We start from the raw sequence: 19,887 nt of genomic DNA, 5'->3' as shown, positions 1-19,887 counted from the left end.
TTATTCCTATTGATGCACTTTTCTGTTCTTGACCTGCCACGTCCTGACGCTGAGCTAAATTTCCCCATTTAGGAAGAGTGTCTTCCTCTTTAGATTACACCATTTACTTATCTGTGCCTGTTTTTATTCCCCCTCAATAGAATGGAATCTTCTTGCAGGCAGGAGTTCTCCTTCTCTCTTCTGGTGCATTTCCTTGTGAATAGATGCCTTGAATTGAATTGAGTCACCAGCAGAAAGTTGGTTAATAGAGGATGTATTCCTTCATTGCCAGAAATCCAGGAAAACTATCAACTAAGGCACTGGTGGCTTTGGGATCTACTTATGTGGGCCCCCCATATAGATAAAATCAGAGAACCTTGAAGTATTTATAGATAGGGAAACAGAGATAAAGAGAAAGGATTCTTAATCTTTAGACCCCAAATCTCCAAGCACATTGCTTCTTGATTGTGTCTATTTAGTGCTGATTTTTTTTAAACAATAAGGAATAGAAAACCTCTCCTTTAGGGAAAGATAAACACTTGATTTATTTCTTTTTCAAAGTCTTGGACAGTCTCTGTTTTCTTCATGTGCGAGGAAACCATGCAATCAGGTCTAGAACCACAGATAGCTAGAGCTAAACTTACACCATCTTTCTATAGATTCCAAGCCAGTGTCTGACCTGTGTGAGATTCCAGGCCTTCCGAGAGTACATTGTTGGGAAGACTGCCCCCATGCCAATCACTGTGTATGATTACTATGAGCCAGGTAGGTCCTTCAAAGGCCAGCTATCCTGTAGCTCCCTGAGTTCCTGCTGCCACTCTGAGCAGTCCTAACCTTGTCTACTTTCTCTCCATGTAGCATTTGAAGCAACCCGCTTTTATAATGTCAGTGAAAGCAGCCCCCTGGCTAGGGAACTGTGTGATGGGCCCACTTGCAATGAGGTGGAAAGTTCAGCCAGTCAAGGACCTGGTAAGTTTGGGGGGCTTGGCAAGGACACAAGCTGCTCAACTTGGGGAGGACCAAACTATGCTATGTGGGCAGGTCATTAACAGTTTGCCTCAGTTCCCCATCTATAATATGAGTTGGAGAAGGAAATGGCAAACTATTCCAATATCTCTGCCAAGAAAACCCCAACTGGGGTCACAAATAGTCAATCAGGATTGAAAAATGCATGAATAACAACAAGATACATTGAGGTTTTCAACCCAAGTCAGTCTGAACCCCAATCAAGAACTATTTAAAATATCCAAATTTTCCCCCCAGCATCAGTTCTTTTCACATCTGGCTTGCCTTGCCCCGTGAAATACAGGTTTGAAATAAGTCATCGAATTCTAAAATTGAGACTTGAAACAGATAATCTAGTCTAATGCTGACCAGTTCAGGAATTCAGGAATGCATCATCCACATTCATGCCTTAGGATGACAAAAATACGTGTGTGTGTGTGTGTGTGTGTGTGTGTGTGTGTGTGTGTATGTATGTATGTTGCTGAGGCAATTGGGGTTAAGTGACTTGTCCAGGATCACACAGCTAAAAAGTATTAAGTATCAGAAGCCAGATTTGAACTCAGGTCCTCCTGACTTCAAGGCCAGTGCTCCAACCACTGTGCCATCTAGCTGTCCCCCATATTTATATTTTAATTGCAACTTTCTTCCAAAAGGGAAAACCATCATCATTGCCATTATCACCACCACTATTATCACTTTCATGTACATCATCACAGTCACTGTAATCATCTTACTAGTAAATAGCCTACTCATAGCACTTTAAGGTTTATACAGTGCTTCACATGTATTATCTTGTTTGATCTTCACAACAGCTTCTGAAGTTAGTGCTATTATTAGCCCATTTTAAAGATGACGAAGCTGAGGCAGACTGAGGTTAAGTGACTTGGCCAAGATCACACGGCTAATAAATGTCTGAGGCAAGTTTCTTCCTGATTCCAAAGTTATCATTCTGACCTCTGTGATATCCATCTGTGTCATCACTTCCATAATCACTGGCTCTGGCATAATCACTCCATAATATCTTCACCACTGATAACACCACTGCCATCTGTAAAGAATTTACCCAGTGGGTCTTGAACCTCAATAAACTATAATCAGATCCAGACCTTCCTGTCTACTTAGTGAGTTTGCTTTTCTCTGTTTCTCAGCTTCAAAGAATGTAAACTGTTTACCATGGACACCTAGGTGATGCAGTGAATAGAGTAGAAGATCTGGAATCAGAAAGACTCATCTTCCTAAGTTCAAATCCAGCCTCAGACATTTGTGAGCTGTGTGATCCTGGGCAAGTCACTTACCCGTGTGTGCTTCAGTTTCCTCATCTGTAAAATGAGCTGGAGAAAGCAAATCTCTTTAAGTATTTTGCCAAGAGAACCCCAAATGGGATCACAAAGAGCCAGACTGACTGAAATAACTAAATATGAAGAATATCTCGGTGGCTCAGCACCAATAAACAGGGGAAAATTAAATAATGAGAGCAGGGAGAATGATTTGGGGGGGGGGGCAGATGGAAAGGGATTGGATTAAGGGAGCACATGTAGGGAAGGACAGGCATCTCCTCCTTATCTAAGACTGCTGGAAACAAGGAGATAGCAGGAACTAGTGTTGATGGTTTTAGAGAAAGGGAAATGGAGATTGTTCATGTTCTCATTTTTCTCGGCTGGGGTAGAAGGAAGGGAAGGATGGAGAGGTTGAAGGAAAGGAGAGAAGGTCTGGAAAAGCTTTTGGAAGCAGAATGCTAGAGTGGCTTAGAACACCTCTCCACCAACATACTGACTGATACCCGTGGACCCTCCTATGATGTATTTCCAGTGACTAACCAGCAGAATGTCTTCAAGTCTTTGGGTTGATGTTGCCTTCTGTTGGGAATCCCACAGGGAACTTCAGAGAGGGAAAGGGAAAATATCCTGCAAGGCTCTGCCGGCCTCAGTTGTTCTCTCCCCAACCTGTTACCTACTGCTCTTTCAGGTCTGGTTCACAATGGTCCATGCAACAACGTCCCAGGCTGCCTGGCTGAGGAGTCCTTTGAACAGTGTCTCTGCTCTCGGGACTGCGGCTATGATGGGGACCCCGTGTGTGGATCCGATGGAGTCATCTACCAAAACCATTGTCAGATGGAGGTGGCTGCCTGCAGAAACAGCACCAGGATTGAGCAGGTGTCTGCGGCCCACTGCACTGCAAGTAAATACCTGGGGTTTTTCCTCTTTCCTTTCCCATCCAAGTTGGGATCTGAAATTTCTGCTGAGTTCTCCTTGTAAAAAGGGGCCCTTCAGAGAAATGTCTAGTCTTTTGAAAGATGGGGGGAGGTCTTTTTTAAATTTTTGATTTTTCACTTAACAAAAATCTATTTCTGTCCCATTTTCTCTCTTCCATTAGATTATTAGCCCTAGAATGGTTCTCAGAACACAGACCAGGAAGTGGCAAAGCTGAAAGGAAACTGAGACAGGGTTCAGTGGAGTCACAAGAACACCACCCTTAGAGGCACACAGGAGGCCTGAGCTTTAGGCACACTCATGACCATTTCTCGGCACATCCCTTGTCATGTCTGTACCAGTTTCCTCCTTTCTACTTCCCAGGATGGCTTTGTACTCTGTAGCCTGAGAGAGCTAGAAAAAACATGTTGTTCAGTCCTCCAACTCTGGGGGTTTCTTGACAAAGATACTAGAGTGGTTTGCCATTTCCTTCTCCAGATCATTTCACACGTAAACAGGATTAAGTGACTCACCCAGTGTCACACTGCTAGTAAGTGTGTCTGAAGCCAGATTTGAACTCTGGTCCTTCTGATTTTAATTCCAACAGTCTGTGCATTGTGGCACCACCTAGCAGCCCCAGAAATAAAAAGTTATTGCTATCATAGATTACCATCCACTCCCTCATTTTATACTTGAAGCAACTCTTTCTTTTAGGTTCTAAGTTACCTGTAATCCAAAAGAGTAGAACCAGATGATAGGAAAGCTTCCTTTACTTCAGATATACTCTGACTCTATGACATTGGTCACTGGTGGCAGGGGATAGAGCACTGGGCCTGGAATCAAGAAGAGTCTTTGTAAATTCAAATCCAGGCTCAGCCACTTCTGCTCTCCACACTTGGCCTTCACAATTTCATCCATTCCCCCACTCTCGATTCTGACTCTCAAATCTTTACTTGCAGCCATTGTCTCTTTAGGTTAAAACCCAGATGTCCAGCTTTCTGCTAAAGAGCTCCATCTGAATGTCACATTGGCAACTTAAACTCCACATGTCCTATTCCTCCTGTCTTCCTTTCCTCCGTCAGTCACCAACTTCTCACCCCATCTTCCTTTCCAAGCAGTCACCAAGTTCTGTTGATCCTGTCTCTCTCTACTTAGTCATTCTCGTCCATCTTGGTTTTTACCATCCAGACCTTACTCCCTCATAGCTGGACTGCTGCCGCTGGCCTCCTCACTTCCAGTCTCTCCCCTAATCATCATATGAGTGTCCACCTCTGATTGTATCTTGCTTCTTCTCAGAAGACTTCTCAGATACTTCCCATAGGTGCCAGAGCCCAAATCCTGAGTGTGATCCTTGCCTATCATTTTGCCCATGTTACTTGATATTTCATCCAAAGTGGACTTCACTTCCCCCAAACAATGTCCCTTCTTTTCCTGTTTTTGTGACCTTGTTTACCCTGCTTCTTTTACTTAGAATGACCTCCCTGCCCATATTTCCCCATCAAAATCTCAAAGTCAGCTAATTCCTCCAAGAAGCTTTTCTTTATTCTCCCAACCAGATGTGATCTCATCTATCTTAGGGCCCTGGAATTGTCACGTATGTTCTCACATATAATTATAAGTAAATATGTTCTATCTTCCCTACTAAATTTACCTGGAGCTTCTTGAGAGTAGGGACTGTCTGTTTTCCTGTGTCTGTACATTATTAGAATTTAATAAATAGCTGGTAAATGATGGAGGCCTCAAGAAGTTGTTTTGGATCCAAGGTGGCAGAGCTAAGTTAGGACCCAGGCTTCTCTAATTTCCTGGTTCCTCCTTTAGATCTGCTCCCACCCTACCACTTGTCTCTGGACTTGCCCATGCACTCTCTCAATGAAACTTCAGGAGTGATTCACAATCTTCTGTAGCTGACAGTTCACAGGAGACTTAAGTCCAGGTAGTGTCATAGCTGGAAAGGATTTTAGGGATCACCCACTTTTTTTTATACAACTCCCAGGGAAGGGAGGGATTTGTCAAAAGGTCACTTGACAAATCCAAAACTGATACCCAGAGATCTGCCACCTATGCTTTAGCTATTGCTTCAGTAGCACTCAATTCACTGGTCCCCTGACTAATCCTTGGGAGGAAAGCAGGCTGGTCTTGTCCTAAGCTGGGACACTGAGGCCTGGAAATGGCAATGGGTGACTATTTTGTAAGGTCATTATCATCTCTTCATCTGACTGAATGCTTTACTTTTCTTACAAACTATGGTAGGAATTGCACTGGACCAGGAGTTAGGAGACCTTTGTTCAAGTCCCAGCAGTAACCCTTCACAAACTGTGTGACCACTGACACTCAGTTTCCCTATCTATAAAATGGAAGTCATCGGACCTTTAGTATAGCTTCTCTCTGAACAAGAAGCTCTCATATTCCTGGCAAGATGCCAGGCAGTCCATCCTTCTTTGGGAATCCTCCTGCCTGCCCTTCCCCTGGGTCTCTGGGAGTGAGAGGAGACAAAAGACAGGAAACTCTGGAGCTCACAAGTGCCAGAACTTGAGGCCTTTTGCTCCTGCGTGTGGCTTGCCAGAGTTTGCTTTCCAGCCCAGGACAGATCTTCAGTTGTATCTTCCCAAGGTCCTCAGCTACGAATATCATCAGGGTTACCTCATTCTTGCCAAAGTCAGTGTCCTTTCCTCAGTCCTCATTTTCTCCCCTATCTTTCTGACAACTCCATCCAGTCTTTCTATGACTTCTCCTAGTTCTCAGACCGCTCCTCCTCAGCCTCCTTATTAAGCTTCTGTTCCCTAGCTCCCATCGGCTTAGCTTGTACCTCTCAAAACTCAGTCCTCAGCCCTCTGCCCTTCTGCCTCCACTCCTCCTCCCCAGGTGAACTCACACATCCCTGGCTTTCAACATGCTGCTCTTAAGCTGAGGCTCCCCAGATCTGCATCTCCAGGATCTCCAAGTCCCAAATCATGGTCATCACATTCCCATTTTAATGCAGCTCAGATAATCAAGATTTAGAGCTGAAAGACTCTTAAGGTCCATGGAGGGCATCTAAAGCTCCTCATGTTACAATGAGAATGCTTGGGCTCAGTGAAGCAGCTCATAAAATTCACACCCAGATCCTCTCAGTTTGAATCCACATTGTTTATACTATGCAAATTCAATTTAGCAAATAGTAAGCACCTTCTGAGGACAGAGTCCTAGGCTGGGTACATGGAAAGTTTAGATAAGGTATAGTTCCTGCCCTCACAGAGCTCACATTGTGGGGTCACAGAATGACCTATATAGATATAGAAAGGACTTTTGTAAATCATCAACTTCCACCCCATTATTTTAAAGCCAAAGAAATGAAATCCAGAAAACTGAAGTGATTGCCCAAGATTCCCAGGTAAACTAGACATGATCATGTCACATGAAATGCATTAGAAAAGTCTTCTCTGCCTTGGGCTTTCAAGGATGACTAAGAATTGTGACATCAGAGAACTGACCACGGAGCATATCTCCTACCGCTCAAGAGAAAGTTGGGGCCATGGGTACCGAATGAGACAGATGGCTAGCGCAGCCTGATTTGTTTGGCTTGACCAGGACAGGCAGTGTGATACATGGAAAGAGCTCTAACGTGCCAGAGTCTTGGCAAGTGATTTTATTCAACTTATACACAACTTCCCTAGATCTCATTTTTCCCATCTGTAAGCTAAAGATGTTGAACTACATTACCTCTGAGGTCCTTTTCAACCTGAATGAGATCCAGTTTGTTGCTGTTGCTATTATTGTTACTGCTGTTATTACTATTGTTACTGCTGTTTTTGCTACAGTTGCTATGGAAGTTGTTTTTGCTGTTTCTGCTGCTGTTATTTATTATTGAAGATTTGATTATAGGAAGGAGGGTCTGGAAGTGACAGGGAAGTAGAGAATACCAATAAAACATTTAACTTAAGCACTAACTAATAATTTAAAAATAAAATAATGAGTAAGGTTTCAGCAGGAGGGAAAGAGGGCATTCCAGACATATAGGACTGTACAGAAGCAGGATATCACAGGGTGCTCCTGGCATATAGTAAGTGCTTAATAAATTATTATTCATTCATTCATTCATGCTGGGTACCACAGTTTAGGAAAACATTGATAATCAAATTTATAGATTCATAAGCTAAGGAGAGACTGTAGAGGTAATTGTCTTCAACCACCTCTTAGACTTGAAATTAAGTTACTTGCTTGACCCTCCTATCACATGGGTACAGATTGGCAGAGCTAAAGCTCCCCATCATTAAAAGCTGAATGAGCACTTAGTAGGGATTTTGTCAAGGCGAGTCTTGTTTGCTCCATAGTAAATGTCCCTACTTGCTTTGGGCATCTGAGGTTGTAGGCGCTGGTAGGGAACGGCTCTGGGTCTGAGCTATACTACTCTGGCTTCCTAGACAGGCAGTGTATATTTGTGTCTCTTTCCTTCCCTTGAAGCTGCCGAGAGCCCAGTACAGTCACCATCGGGCATCGCCTACTACTTCTACGAGTATGACCCTGACCCCTATGGCTCTGAGGCCGAGAGCTTTGACGTCAGGCCAGAGCTGACGACAGTCAGCAGTGCTTCTGAAGGCCCCTGGAAGGAAGGACGTGGAGACCACATGGAATGGTGAGCCTCTCCCAAACAATCTCCAGGTAGAGGGCCACTTTTGGAGGGTGTGTTAATTAGGGCATATGCTTTGAATAGAAGGGAGAAAACAAGCATTTATTAAGTGTCTACTATGTACCAGACCCTGTGCTGAATGCTTTACCAATATCATCTTATTTGGTCCTCACAACACTGTGAGATAGATGTTATTGTATACCCATTTTACAGAGGCAGAAAGAGAATAAGTGATTTGTTCAGAGACTCATCACTAGGAAGTTTCTGAGGCTAGATATTCTTTGAAATTCTTCTCAATTTAGCATTCTGCAGCTTTGGGAAGGGCACTGCAGCCACTGTACCTGCTCTCCTTCCCAGGATCTCCTCTGGCCTGGGAGTTACCAACTACTGTTGCCAGGGGGACAGACAAGGCAGGAGGCACAGGAAAAAGACCCTTGCACTGGACAGCAAGAGAGACTCTTCTACTGGATGAGGCCCTTCCCTCCTATTATTTATCTGTAAAATGGGTTTATACAGCTTCCCTATTGGATGGAGGCAACGTAGTGGAGTAGAAAGAAGGCTGATTTTGAACTTGAGGACTCCAAATTCTGACTTCAAATTCCCTCCAATACTTACTAGAAATATAATTTTGGGCAAGTGTGCTAACTTCCCTAGGTCTCAATTTCCTCATCTGCAAAGTGAAGGTGTTAGTCTAGAAAACCTTGAGGACCCTGCCAGCTCTGAATCTAGAGGAGTCTGTTAAGGTCATTGTCTTTTTTTAAGATCTAGGTATCTTTTTTAAATGTTTTTATTATATACTAAATATACTATACTAATAACACTAATTTATTAGATACTAATTACATACTAGTGATCAAATAAACATCTAAAACAAAGGGCAGCGACTTAGACAAAACCTTCCTCCAGATAAGCTCTGACTACATCTGGAAGGTGTGTATTCGAGCTGGGGCAAGAGCTGGAGTCTCAATGAGATCCATCCAGGACTTTGAGGATCCTCCTTTGTAACAGCTCCTACAGCTAGCCCCAGCTCATTTCATACACCTTTTACAACATCCTTGACAAGGCATCATGCCAGCTTCGATTAAATGCCATTTGGCAGAGTTGTTGAGCCAATTGGTTCATCGATAGCTATGTCCAAATAAGAGCTGTCCATTGAAAGAACATTAGATTTGGGGTCAAAGAACATTGAATGATTGAGAGACATCGATTCTGTCTCTACTTTGTGTGTTCTTTGGCAAGTTACAATATCTTGGAGCCTCAGTTTCCTCATCTGTAAAATGAGAGGAGAACTTTTAAGGGTCCTTCCAGCTCTAAAATCTATGATTATTGAATTGTTCAATTGTTTTCAGTCACATCTGACACATTGTGGCCCTATTTTGGATTTTCTTAGCAAAGATTTTTGGATTTTCTTAAAGATACTGGAGTGGTTTGTTCCTTCCTTCTCCAACTCATTTTACAGATGAGAAAACTGAGGCCAATAGAGTGAAGTGACTTACCCAATGCCACACAGCTAGTCAGCATGAGGCAGGGTTTGAACTGGGGAAGATTGGTCTTCCTAATACCAAGCCTAGTGCTCTATCCACTGCATCACTTAGCAGTTGTTAGAATTACTACCCTTTGGCAGTTGTTAATGCTGTAAAGTTACCCATGCATATATCCTGTAAATAAAAGGCTATTAAAAAAAAATGGAATTACTACCTTAAATGAGTTGAAGTCTACCTTCTTCCAACTCATCTACAGATAATGAAGATAATGTCTTCTCTTCTCCAGATACAATATCCCATTTTCCTGCACACTGAAGCTGTCAATAATGATATTTGGGTCTCTTTTTCAACAGAAATGTCAATCTTCCCAGGAGAAGTAACCCAAAGGGTGACTCCTTGATGGTTTTGCTCAGATTGCTGACTTTGTGGAGAGCAAGAAGCACTTGGATCTTCCTCACCCGCTACAAAAAGCCTTCTGTTTCTTCCCTAGCCATGCTGAGTCTGCAGGGGAACAAGGCTCAATCTGGACCAGCCCCTGCACTTCACACTCAGCACCACCATCCCTTGCCCCCATACATGCACTTCCTGCCTCTTTTGTCAAGTTTCTATAGAGCTTCTGGCATAAGAGTAACTGCTGAGAGCAGGAATGGCATTTGAGCAAGGGCCTTTTGGGGGGGCAGAAAGGGGCCAAGGGACCTATTTACTTTGGAGCAAGCCACTGTTCCCTGCCTTCTTGGTGCCTTCTATTTGTATAGAATTTTTCACTTTTGATCAATGAATCTTCACATCAATCACCTCATTGTCAATCGCCTCTCGACAATCTGTGTTAGGGTAGGGCAGGTATTAGTCCCATTTTACAGGTGAAGAAAATGATGTGAGAACCTTTAGAGTACCCCTCTCACTATGTACAAGGGCCTATTCTTGGCTTTAAGGGGAAACAAAGGTGAATACGATGATTGCTGCCCTCATGGAATCTGGGAGGAAGGATATGATGTATTGATGAATGAATAGTACAGACGACCTACCTGATAAAGTGCTAGGAGTGTGGAGGGCTGGATCCTGGTCCAAGTTCTGAACTTAACTGGCTGTGTGACTCTAGGCACGTTCCATCCCTTTCCCCAGCCTCTATTTCCCCATCTGTAACATAATGACAATACCTGCTATACCCTGTTTTGAAGGGCTGTGGTAAGGCAGACACAAAACAAAAGAAGTAATGATCTGCTGAACAAAAATGATACCACCTAGAAATGTGCCTGGCCTCCAGGACTCTGGTCTCTGAAGCTACAGCTTAGAGCTGACTCAGCCCTGGCCCATGCTTTGCTGCTCCAGGATTGGCCAAGAGCCACAAGACTCAAAGCAAGGAGGAAGCACGTGACTCTGGGCAGATTTAGAAAGAAATTGTTAATAAAATCTCAGTATCTAAAATGAAGCCTCTTAAGAACATCTATCACATGTTGTTGCGTGTGGGATCCCCTTACTAGCGTACCAATGAATGAAGCCTCAAGGCCTTCACATTCAAATAGCTGCAAAGGATTCTGAAGAAGTACAAAGGATAGATGAGGGCAGGGAGGGGGGCTGAGGAGACAACTAAGAGAGTGTTGGGTCCCATCAGTCACCAGAGCAGATCAGGCAAGAGAAAATGGCCGAGATAGGGCAGAAGGCTCCATTCCCATAGTTGGGTTCTGTTTTCTCTACCAGGGAAAACAAAGCTGGGATGATAAAAAAGTGCCAAAATGGTCACTATAAAAATTAGCTACCCTTCTTCCCAGTATTCAAGTGGCCAGTCCTGGCTAAAGTCTATGTCAAGTCCAGATAATGGACACTTGTGATTACTGAACCATTAGCAGGGATCCTTCAGGATGTTGGAGAGCTACCTAGGAGTGGGGTTCCCAGACTAGAGATGGAAAAAAGTTTTTACTAGTTCTAGAGCAAGGGTGCGGCTTGAGTGGTAAAAAGCTCAGAAGAACCCTAGGGGGGGAAAGACTAATGATTTCTTCCATAAAAGTAGAAGGGAGGAAAACTAGAAACCATTTACCTAGCATGGATAGTTTGTGAGCATTTAGAAAGGGGAGCAAGGAACACTGTGAGCCAGAATGAGTTTATTAAATTATGTCAGATGACAGAGACAACCACAATATAGCAAAGAGAGTCAGAAGACTTGGTGGTGTGTCCTGCCTCCATTCATCAGCTTTGTGACTCAAGTCTTGGTTTCTTCATCTGGTAAATATAGCTAATCTCATGGGATTGTTGGGGGGAGGGAGTGCTTTGTAAATAAATCATCAGCAAACATTTTAAAGCACCTACTAGGTACCTGGAACTGTATAAGTGGTAGGGAGACAAAGGATAAAAACATGGCCCCTGCCCTCAGGAATAATATACAAACAACTATACATAGAAGATACTAACTGCTTAGAGGGAAGGGACTAAGATTAAAAAGGACCAAGAAAGCATGATAAGGGACCCCTTTGGACAAGGTGTAGAAGGAACTCTCCTGGTGCCAGTCAGACTAAATGTCCTTCAAGGTTGCTTTCTTTGCCCTAAGATGCTCTGATTCTCAGAGCTGTGATTAGATCCCTGGCTCTCTAACACCAGATCCAGCACCTATTCCACAGACATGTTATAAAGTTCTCTGAAGATGGCAATGTGTTCTAGAAATAAGAGGCTTTTGTTACTGAATGTTGAGAAGTACCGAAATTGGAAGAGCCTGAAGCCTGCAGAGAGGGAATAGAAGGGGCTTGCTCCTATCAGAGAAACCAGGGATGTGTGCAGGGGTGACCGTTGAGTGAGACATGAGAGCAACTCCCTTTCTTGTTGGAATAACTCCTCCCAAGTAGCCTGTCTCTGCCTGCCTCCCTCCCTGGTGCCATTTATCATCACATTGGCCTGTTGGCTCTCTGAAGGGATACAAGTCAAATCACAGGTCAGCAAGGACTTTGTAGGAATAGGCAAGATATCTGGCACTGCTCACATCCTCCCACCAGGCTCTGGTCAAACCCTGACCCTCCTTGACTCCCTGTCCTCTCCTCCCCCCCACCCCCCCACCCCCCCACCAGCTTTCCCAAGATCTTCCCTTCTAAGCATCACTTGACTTGTAAATTTGCTTGTTCCCACTTAAAAATTTTTCACCATTTCCCCATCTAGAAGAATTCTGGTCAACATCTTAAAAAGGAAGTAGGGAAGAGTGGCTTGAGTATGGTCCTGGCTTTGAGTCTTGACACCTTTTGCTTAGTATCCCTGGGCAGATCACTTAACCTGCAACCTGTGAGGTAAGCTTCACTTGGTTTGACTGTGGTCTCTGAAGTCCCCCCATTAGGGAAGAGCCTGTGAAGGAACCATGAAGACCATGGTCTTCTTTCTTTTCAGGTTATAGCTTGCTGATAGCCTTCCATCATGAGTGTGGCCAAGCACAAATCATCACTGAAGGGCAGCAGCATGCTTTGGCAGATGAAAAGCTGCCCCTGGCTGGGCTCAGAGAACTTTGCTGCTGAATTATTAAAAGATTCTGATATGAAGAGAGCACAAGATTTGGAGCCAGATCCTGGGTTCTAATTCCAGTTCTGCTACTTTTTACTTTTGTGGTCTTGGGGAAGAAACTTAACTTTCCTCAGTTTCACTTCCCTCATTTGTCAAATGTGGGGCTTGGAATGAATAAGAGGTTCCAGAGAGCTGCACTTGGACTTAGGAAGACCTTCATAGCTGTGGACAGGTGATTTGACTTCTCAATCTCAGTTTCAACTTGATAACCTCTAAGGACCCTTCTAGCTCCTTTGAGCCCTCTCTGGACTTCTCTTCCATTTTCCGTAAAGTAAGAATAGTTGGATTGGCTGATCTCACAGGATCTTTCCAGCTCTGATATCTTGTATTCTAAGGCCTTTTAAGCCCTGACACTCTGTGTTCTAATGCCACACACACACACACACACACACACACACACACACAGTTATATTCTGTGTTCTAAGGACCTCTGACATTATTTCTTCTAATGGACCCCCAGCTCTGATATTCATGTTCTAGCAGCTCTCCCAGCTCTGACCTCCTGGGTTCTAAGAGCCCTCCCAGCTCTGACATCCCATCTTCTAAGGGCCCTCCCAGCTCTGACCTCCTGGGTTCTAAGGGCCCTCCCAGCTCTGATATCCTGGGTTCTAAGGGTCCTCCCATCTATGACATTCTGGGTTCTAAGGGCCCTTTCAGTTCTGACATCCTGGGTTCTAAGGGCTCTCCTAGCTCTGACATCCTGGGTTCTAAGGGCCTGCCAGTTCTGACATTTTATGTCCTCAAGGCTCTCAAACCTCCCATATTATTGGTTATAAAGTCCCTCTCAGATCCCACATTCTGCATTTTAAAGTCAGTTCCAGCCTTTATAGACTAAAATACAATATTGCCAGCAAGCATGGATATCTTGTTGAAACAGATCAGCTAGCTTAGTCATGAACCTTTACTTTTATTTGCTGAGTCACACAAGAAGAACCTGATTAGAATCTGATTGGGCTTTAATCAGTTCTCCATTCAGTAGAGCCTTCTCTACAGCCATAACCATAAGAAAAGATGGAGTGATTTATGGGCAGAATAAACCCAGCCAGCAGGAACAACCTCCCCTGAGGAAGGAGAAATATGGGATCTTGATAGTTCAGGTAGCAACGCAACACCCCCTTAGAGATAGATCTCAAGTCCTGCAGACATCAACCTCAAGAAAACAAGGCATGGGAAGTTGGAGGTGGTGGGGAATTTCAACTCCTTGCCTGAAGCATGGTATGACATAACTACATCACATTGCCAAGTCATCCTCCTTTCCTTCAGTATCTCTAGGAGCTCACCTCCTCCTGGGCACCCATTCTACTTTTTGGCAGCTCTTCTCATGAGGAGATTTTTTCACACATTGGTCAAAATCTGTATACAAGTCCCTCCCCAAGCTCTGGTCCTGTTTCTTCCTTCTTTGACCAAGTAGAATATCATAATCTTCTTTCTTTCATCAATCACTAGAAGGCAGATCCACCCATCACCCACCCTACCATAACTTCTTGCCCCACCAAATTTTCTCTTTCTTAGCACAGACAGCCTCAGATCCATCAGTACATATCCAATAAGGAACAGTGTCCTGGACCTCCCTGGAAATGGAGTTGGGTCTTCAAGGTGAAAGTCCTCTTGATGAAGTGGAAGCAGGGGGCAGAGTGCAGAAGCTCTCATGCTTAAGCCCTCTCATCTTTCCAAAGTTTACTGTGGCAAGGATGAAGGTGGGACCACAGAGAACTGAGAGGCAATGACAAGGGAGATTCCCTTGGGGCTGATACAGATAAATAGGCCCTTCTATGCAAGAGTCAGAAAGCCACTGTCTCCTATCTTCAGACCAGAGCTTGTGTGCATCAAATGAATTTCTATACCAGAGATGTGGAACGGGTACCCAGCCCAGGGACATCTTCCTTAGAAGTTTTCTGGACTGTGAGCATGTGCTTGTTCTGCTGACAAAACTTTCTCTTTATTTTGTCCCTGAATTCTTCAGATACGTAGTAATAAATGACAGGGTCCACACAACTGTTGAGGGTGCTGATGGCCAAGCTGGGAATGTACCAGAAGTAGAGGTTTCCAAAGCCATTGGTCCTGGGGTCAGAATAGTGGATGAGCAGCAGTATGTTGCTGGGAGTAAAGAGTATGACGGCTGAGACCAGCACCAGCACAGTGAGTTTGATGGCATAGCTGTACCTTTCCCCACTGACCACCAGGGCGTAGATGACAGAACCATAGCAGAAGAGAATGACCAGCAGTGGGAGGAAGAAGCCCAAAACGACAAGGCAGACAAAGATATTCAGGAACTGGTTGGCCTGCTCATCCTGGGGGAGCACATCATGGCACAGGATGTGCCCAGAACTGCCATGCAATGGGTAGGACTGGCGCTGGACAGCCAGGGGCAGGGAGAGGGAGGCTGCCCCAAGCCAGACAATGGCACAAAGGCAGGCAGCAAAAGTGGGGCTGCGCACAGAACGGGAGAAGAACGGGTGGACAATGGCCAGGTACCTGTCCAGACTGATGCAGGCCAGGAGCAACATGGAACAGTACATGTTTCCGTAGAAAAAGGCAGTCACTAGGCGACAGAGTCCCTCCTCAAAGACCCAGTGATGACCCATGAAGTAATAGGAGATGTTGAAGGGTAGGACCAGAACAAGGAGCAGATCAGCCACGGCAAGATTCATCAGAAAGATGGTGGAAGGCAGTCTCTGGATCTTGGTAGCCAGCACCCACAAAGCTAAGCCATTGGCAGGCAAGCCCACCAAGAAGACAAAAGTGTAGAGTGAAGGGACCAAGGATGTGGAGACCCAGTTGAACAGGTACTCCCTGGATTCCGTCCCAATACACAGATAGGTGGTATTATTGAAGTTCATCTTCTCACCAGGGAAGCTCCTCGGGCAGAGGATGGAGGTTGAGGAGGTCTCATTGTTGTGGGCATCTGCACTTTCATCTGTGATAAGAAATAGCTACAGATTAGCACATCCTGATCTGAGCCATCCTCAGCCTTTCTGTTCCATGGAAGAAGGACCTCCCCTATGCTAATGACCACCATCTACTCAGAGTAGAGCCTCTGCTGGGTGGAAGGCTAGCTGCTGCTTTCACCTGAGTCCAAACCTTAATTTCTTCACTTGAAGAGAACAGACCCAAAGGTGTCATGGTCTACATCCCCTCCAGATCAACAGCTGTACCCTGGGTGCCCATGAAGAAGTGAAATAAGTCTATGGGATGGGCTGTGTGTGCTGAAAGAGGTGTAGGGTTAGCTTGTCTGGAAGAGGAAAGCAAGCAAGGAACACTTAGTGGGGCGATCAATCAACAAACATTTATAAAGTGTTTGTGATGGGCTAGGCACTGTGCCTTAGCACAGAGTCATTTAAGTTATTAGTTGTTGTGCTAACGAAAGAGCTTTAAATGATTCCCAAGGTAGAAGGGGAACTTGAGAACCAAGGATTCATCTGTAGTCCCATGACAAAGGCAGGAAAAGGACCCAGGTTTCTGTTACCACATCCCAAAACTCACATGAATAAAGATACCAAAAATGGTCTCTGGCCTGGACGGACACCTCGGAATTCTCTAAGAAGTCAGACATTTACTAATTTATGATTTTTTACATCTTTAAATCAGAGCGATCTATTAACTTGATATTTGATTCAGCGTGGATCCTTCCCCACCCCCCACCCCCCACCCCCAGTAGAGGCAGCTGTTTAGTCTTCCAGATGTTCTGGGTAGATTGTATGGATGATAGGAAATGGTTTAGGGGAAGACAAGGGCCAGGGAAATCCCCAGTAGCAGAAAAAGCTCAATGCAGAGAGTCTTGGCCATTAGGCAGGATGTGGGAGGGCACTGTGACCTTAGATTTCTAGCCACTTTCTCACTTAACACGTAAAGAAGAGATAACTTGCCTAAGCTCAAAAAGCTAGTATTCACAGAATCCTAATTCTAAATCAAGCCCTGTCCCTCACCTTACTACAGAGTTTGGAAAACTAAGGCCCAGAGACAAGATCACATAGATCAGGCTTAGGTTTGAATCCCAAATCCTCAAACTCTAAATGCTTCTTTCTCTTTCCCTTTCTCCCAAGATACCCCAAAATAGAGCTTCCCCAAGATTAGAGCCCCAAGCAGAATTATTGTTGGCTTGGAGAAAATAGGACTTTTCTAATATGGGGGGGAGGGAATGGAGAGGCAGGAAAGTGCATATTATAGGATCTTATATCCTGCAGTAGCTACACAACCTGGCCTCTCAATCCTCTAAGGGAACAAGATTTACCTGCGCTCCCCCCCCCACTTACTCCCAAGGTCTCTTGCTTTGGCACTCCCTCTGAGGGGCCTTCTTTCACCCCTGATCCCCAAAGGAGGTGAGAGCCAGACTCTCTGAGCAATCCCCCTGCTTTACTCCCTGTGGCAGCCCATGGGAGGACTGATTTTTATCATTCTTTGCTCTGTTGACTGAATTTGACTTGGGTACCAATTCATTCCAACTCCGGCCCCAGTAGCCTATACTGTGGGAAGCTACATAAGAAGCAGTTGCTTTGAAGGTATTGTCCCTCCATCCCCCCATTTCTATAGCATTTTGCAGTTGACAAAGCTTTTCCTCCAAGCAGCACTACAGAGAGACTCCCATTTTGTAAAGAAAACAAGACACTGCTTCTCTTCTCTGTAGAGTGCAGAGCTTGACTTCAGAAGACAGAAGTGAGAATGGCAGAGGCAGATTTAAACTCAACAATTAATTAAAACTCATTGGAGCTGCCCCTGGAAGAGGGCACCACCTTGCCCATCTTGGACTTCTCCAGGCAGATCCTATGGAGTCAATCGATCAATAAGCAACCAACAAATGTTTATTAAGCACCTACTCTGAACCAGGTCCTACACTAAGCACTATATATCCCTTGTGAATCAGATAGTGGAATTCCTGTTGAGCGCACCTTAGACCAAACCAATCCCCAAGATTTCTTCTAAATCTCAGATTATGGCTTGAACTCAATTCTCCAGCCCTTGTATCCCATGTGGCACAGGGGGAAAAGTACTTGATTTAGCCTAGATACATGGTTTCACATTTGGGTCTCAATTTTTCATCTGTAAATGAAGGACTTGAGACAGATAATCCCTAAGCTCTCTGTCCCATGCCAGCCTCGGGCACCCTGTTCATCTCAATCCCTTGGGTCAGAAACAGAATTTCAATGGCAGGAATGCCCATGTTTGTCCATTGCCTGCCCATCCTCCCAGCTCTACATTCTCTGCGACTGCCTTGGAGCAGGACCTGACTCCGAACAGAAGTTTCAGCAAAGTTGAGGAGGCTATGAAAATACCTTGGGTCTTCCCCACCAATTAGGGACCCTAAAGGGGTAAATTCAGAATTTTCATTTTTCCCAAGAGGGTAACTTACTTCCGTTGTTATTCTCCCCATCATAGTCATCCTGCGCCAGGCTCCCCGCCAGGAAGCAGTAGAACAGGAGGAGGCTGAGGCCGCAGGGGTCCTGCATGGTCCAGTGTGCGAGGCTGGGAGTGAATGGAGTCGGAGCCAAGGGCCAGTGAGCCCACGTTGTTGTTCAAGGAGGCTGATAGGAGCTCCTGTGATGAGGCATTTCCTGCTGAGGCTTCTGACATCCAAACACACACTCACACACACATGTCTACAGCCACTATAGGCTCTGGCACTTCCTGAGGAGGAGACTGTGAGTGTTCAGATAAATGAAGACAGGCCTGGGTGGGGGGCATGGAGGATATGCACATCAGCCCTAGGCCCATGTTATATAGTGGCAGTGGCAGAGAAGGGCAGGCCTGGACAGTTACATAGGCATTGCTGAGTACCTGAACTAGTCCAAAAGGATGAGCAGATAGCCAGATCCTCACTGCATGGCCAAGGCATTAATCCGCTGATTGCCTAGCCAAAGCTGGAAGAGTGGAACAGAGGGGAAACCCCAAGCTAGTGGGCATCAACTAACCCTCTGCCCTCCATACATGTCCTACTTCAAAGAGCACTGCCCCTCCAAGGGGACAGAGAAAAGCTCATGGCAGAACACAAGGAGAGAAGGGAGAGAAGACAGGAAAAGCTGGGGTGGAAAAATAAATACAGGAATGAGAATGGTCTTTCCGGCCACTAACTAGAATATGGAGCCTGTTTCTCATCATCTCCTGACTACATGTGACTCAGTATCTTTCCCCAGATTATTTTTTCCACTGCAGAAAAATCCAACAAACCAAACTCAGAAAGGAGCAAGGTACATTCCTTAGTCCCACAGAGCAAAACTAGGGTCAAGGGGCACAGAAGTTACAGGGGGAAAATTTCCACTCAGATCCTGGTCCCTTACATACTGTACCCAATCAGGGGCTACCTGTTGGTTGGCTCATAGAATGAGAACAGGTAGAATTCTGACTGGTGGACGATTCAGGGCTCCTGTCTGACGCTAGTTCTCACAAAAGCCCAGTGCCTGCCAAAAGCTGGGCTAAGGCTGAAATAAAGTTAGAGAGGCAGTATCCAGGGGGAGTTACAACTTGCACCATCTCCATATTTAGCAAACTCACAGGAAACATCTGCCCAACATCTCCAAAAGCCCAAGTGACATTTTCCGGTTGGACAGTGGTGTGAGTGGGAGTTAAGAGGCTCTCCCAGATCTCCATCTGTTAGTCACCCAGCCACCTTCTCAACTTTTGAACCTGCCCTGCCTTCCTTCTTTTTAACTTTTATCCAGAAGTGACACCAGTCACTACATTCACTTGCCTTTATCTAGAGACTTTCCAGAGAGATAGCCAAGAGAAGAACCAGACCCTTTTCTAGGAGATCTTGTGGGAGCTGGTATAGGACCAGAATTCTGGAGAGTCAGTCTGATAAGGAAGAAGAAAGAATCCTGGTCATGGAGTCCTAAGCCATTGTCAACAATTTCCAACTGTGTGATCCTGAGCAAGACAGCTGCTTTAGAGTTAAAAGGGACTCTTGAGCTAATCCAACTCCCTCATTTTGCCAAAGAGAAATTCACAATTTTTGTCAGTCCCTCCTCAGAGGAGAAAAAAGAAAAGGGTCTTGGCTAAGATCAGATAAGAAGCAGACCTGGGTTCCAATCACATCTCTGATACTAGCTCACAGTGTGACCATAAGACACTATTTCTTTGTAAACTGAACAGGTTGGTC

At 44.9% G+C, this 19,887-nt stretch overlaps 2 protein-coding genes across 2 annotated transcripts in view; one reads left to right on the top strand and one right to left on the bottom strand.

Moving 5' to 3' along the window:
• Window positions 1-10,688, top strand: part of CPAMD8 (C3 and PZP like alpha-2-macroglobulin domain containing 8) — a 155,073-nt gene extending 144,385 nt beyond the window's left edge. Inside the window, exons 38-42 of the mRNA XM_031947976.1 lie at window positions 639-744; window positions 838-948; window positions 2,950-3,162; window positions 7,614-7,785; window positions 9,617-10,688. Coding sequence (XP_031803836.1) covers window positions 639-744; window positions 838-948; window positions 2,950-3,162; window positions 7,614-7,785; window position 9,617 — 603 coding nt within the window. The 3' untranslated portion in view covers window positions 9,618-10,688. The remainder of the gene's footprint in view (window positions 1-638; window positions 745-837; window positions 949-2,949; window positions 3,163-7,613; window positions 7,786-9,616) is intronic.
• A 2,996-nt stretch (window positions 10,689-13,684) lies between these two features.
• F2RL3 (F2R like thrombin or trypsin receptor 3) lies at window positions 13,685-19,478 on the bottom strand. Its single transcript, XM_003761012.4, has 2 exons — window positions 18,145-19,478; window positions 13,685-15,714 (listed from the first exon to the last, which is right to left on the bottom strand). The coding sequence occupies exons 1-2, from the start codon at window positions 18,239-18,241 to the stop codon at window positions 14,636-14,638; spliced, it is 1,176 nt and encodes a 391-aa protein (XP_003761060.1). The 5' UTR covers window positions 18,242-19,478; the 3' UTR covers window positions 13,685-14,635.
• Between the last annotated feature and the right edge of the window lie 409 nt (window positions 19,479-19,887).

Source organism: Sarcophilus harrisii, chromosome 1, assembly GCF_902635505.1.
Source record: "Sarcophilus harrisii chromosome 1, mSarHar1.11, whole genome shotgun sequence".
NCBI classification, from domain to species: Eukaryota; Metazoa; Chordata; class Mammalia; order Dasyuromorphia; family Dasyuridae; genus Sarcophilus; species Sarcophilus harrisii.
Note: the sequence above shows the minus strand (reverse complement) of the source record. Positions and strands in the feature narration are given on the sequence as shown.

What these genes read in the sequence shown, in the direction of transcription:
- F2RL3 (XM_003761012.4), bottom strand. Translation starts at nt 18,241, where the DNA reads ATGCAGGACCCCTGCGGCCTCAGCCTCCTCCTGTTCTACTGCTTCCTG. An exon ending in TGGGGAGAATAACAACGGAA is followed by an intron (nt 15,715 to 18,144) that starts GTAAGTTACCCT and finishes TTCTTATCACAG; the next exon opens with ATGAAAGTGCAGATGCCCAC.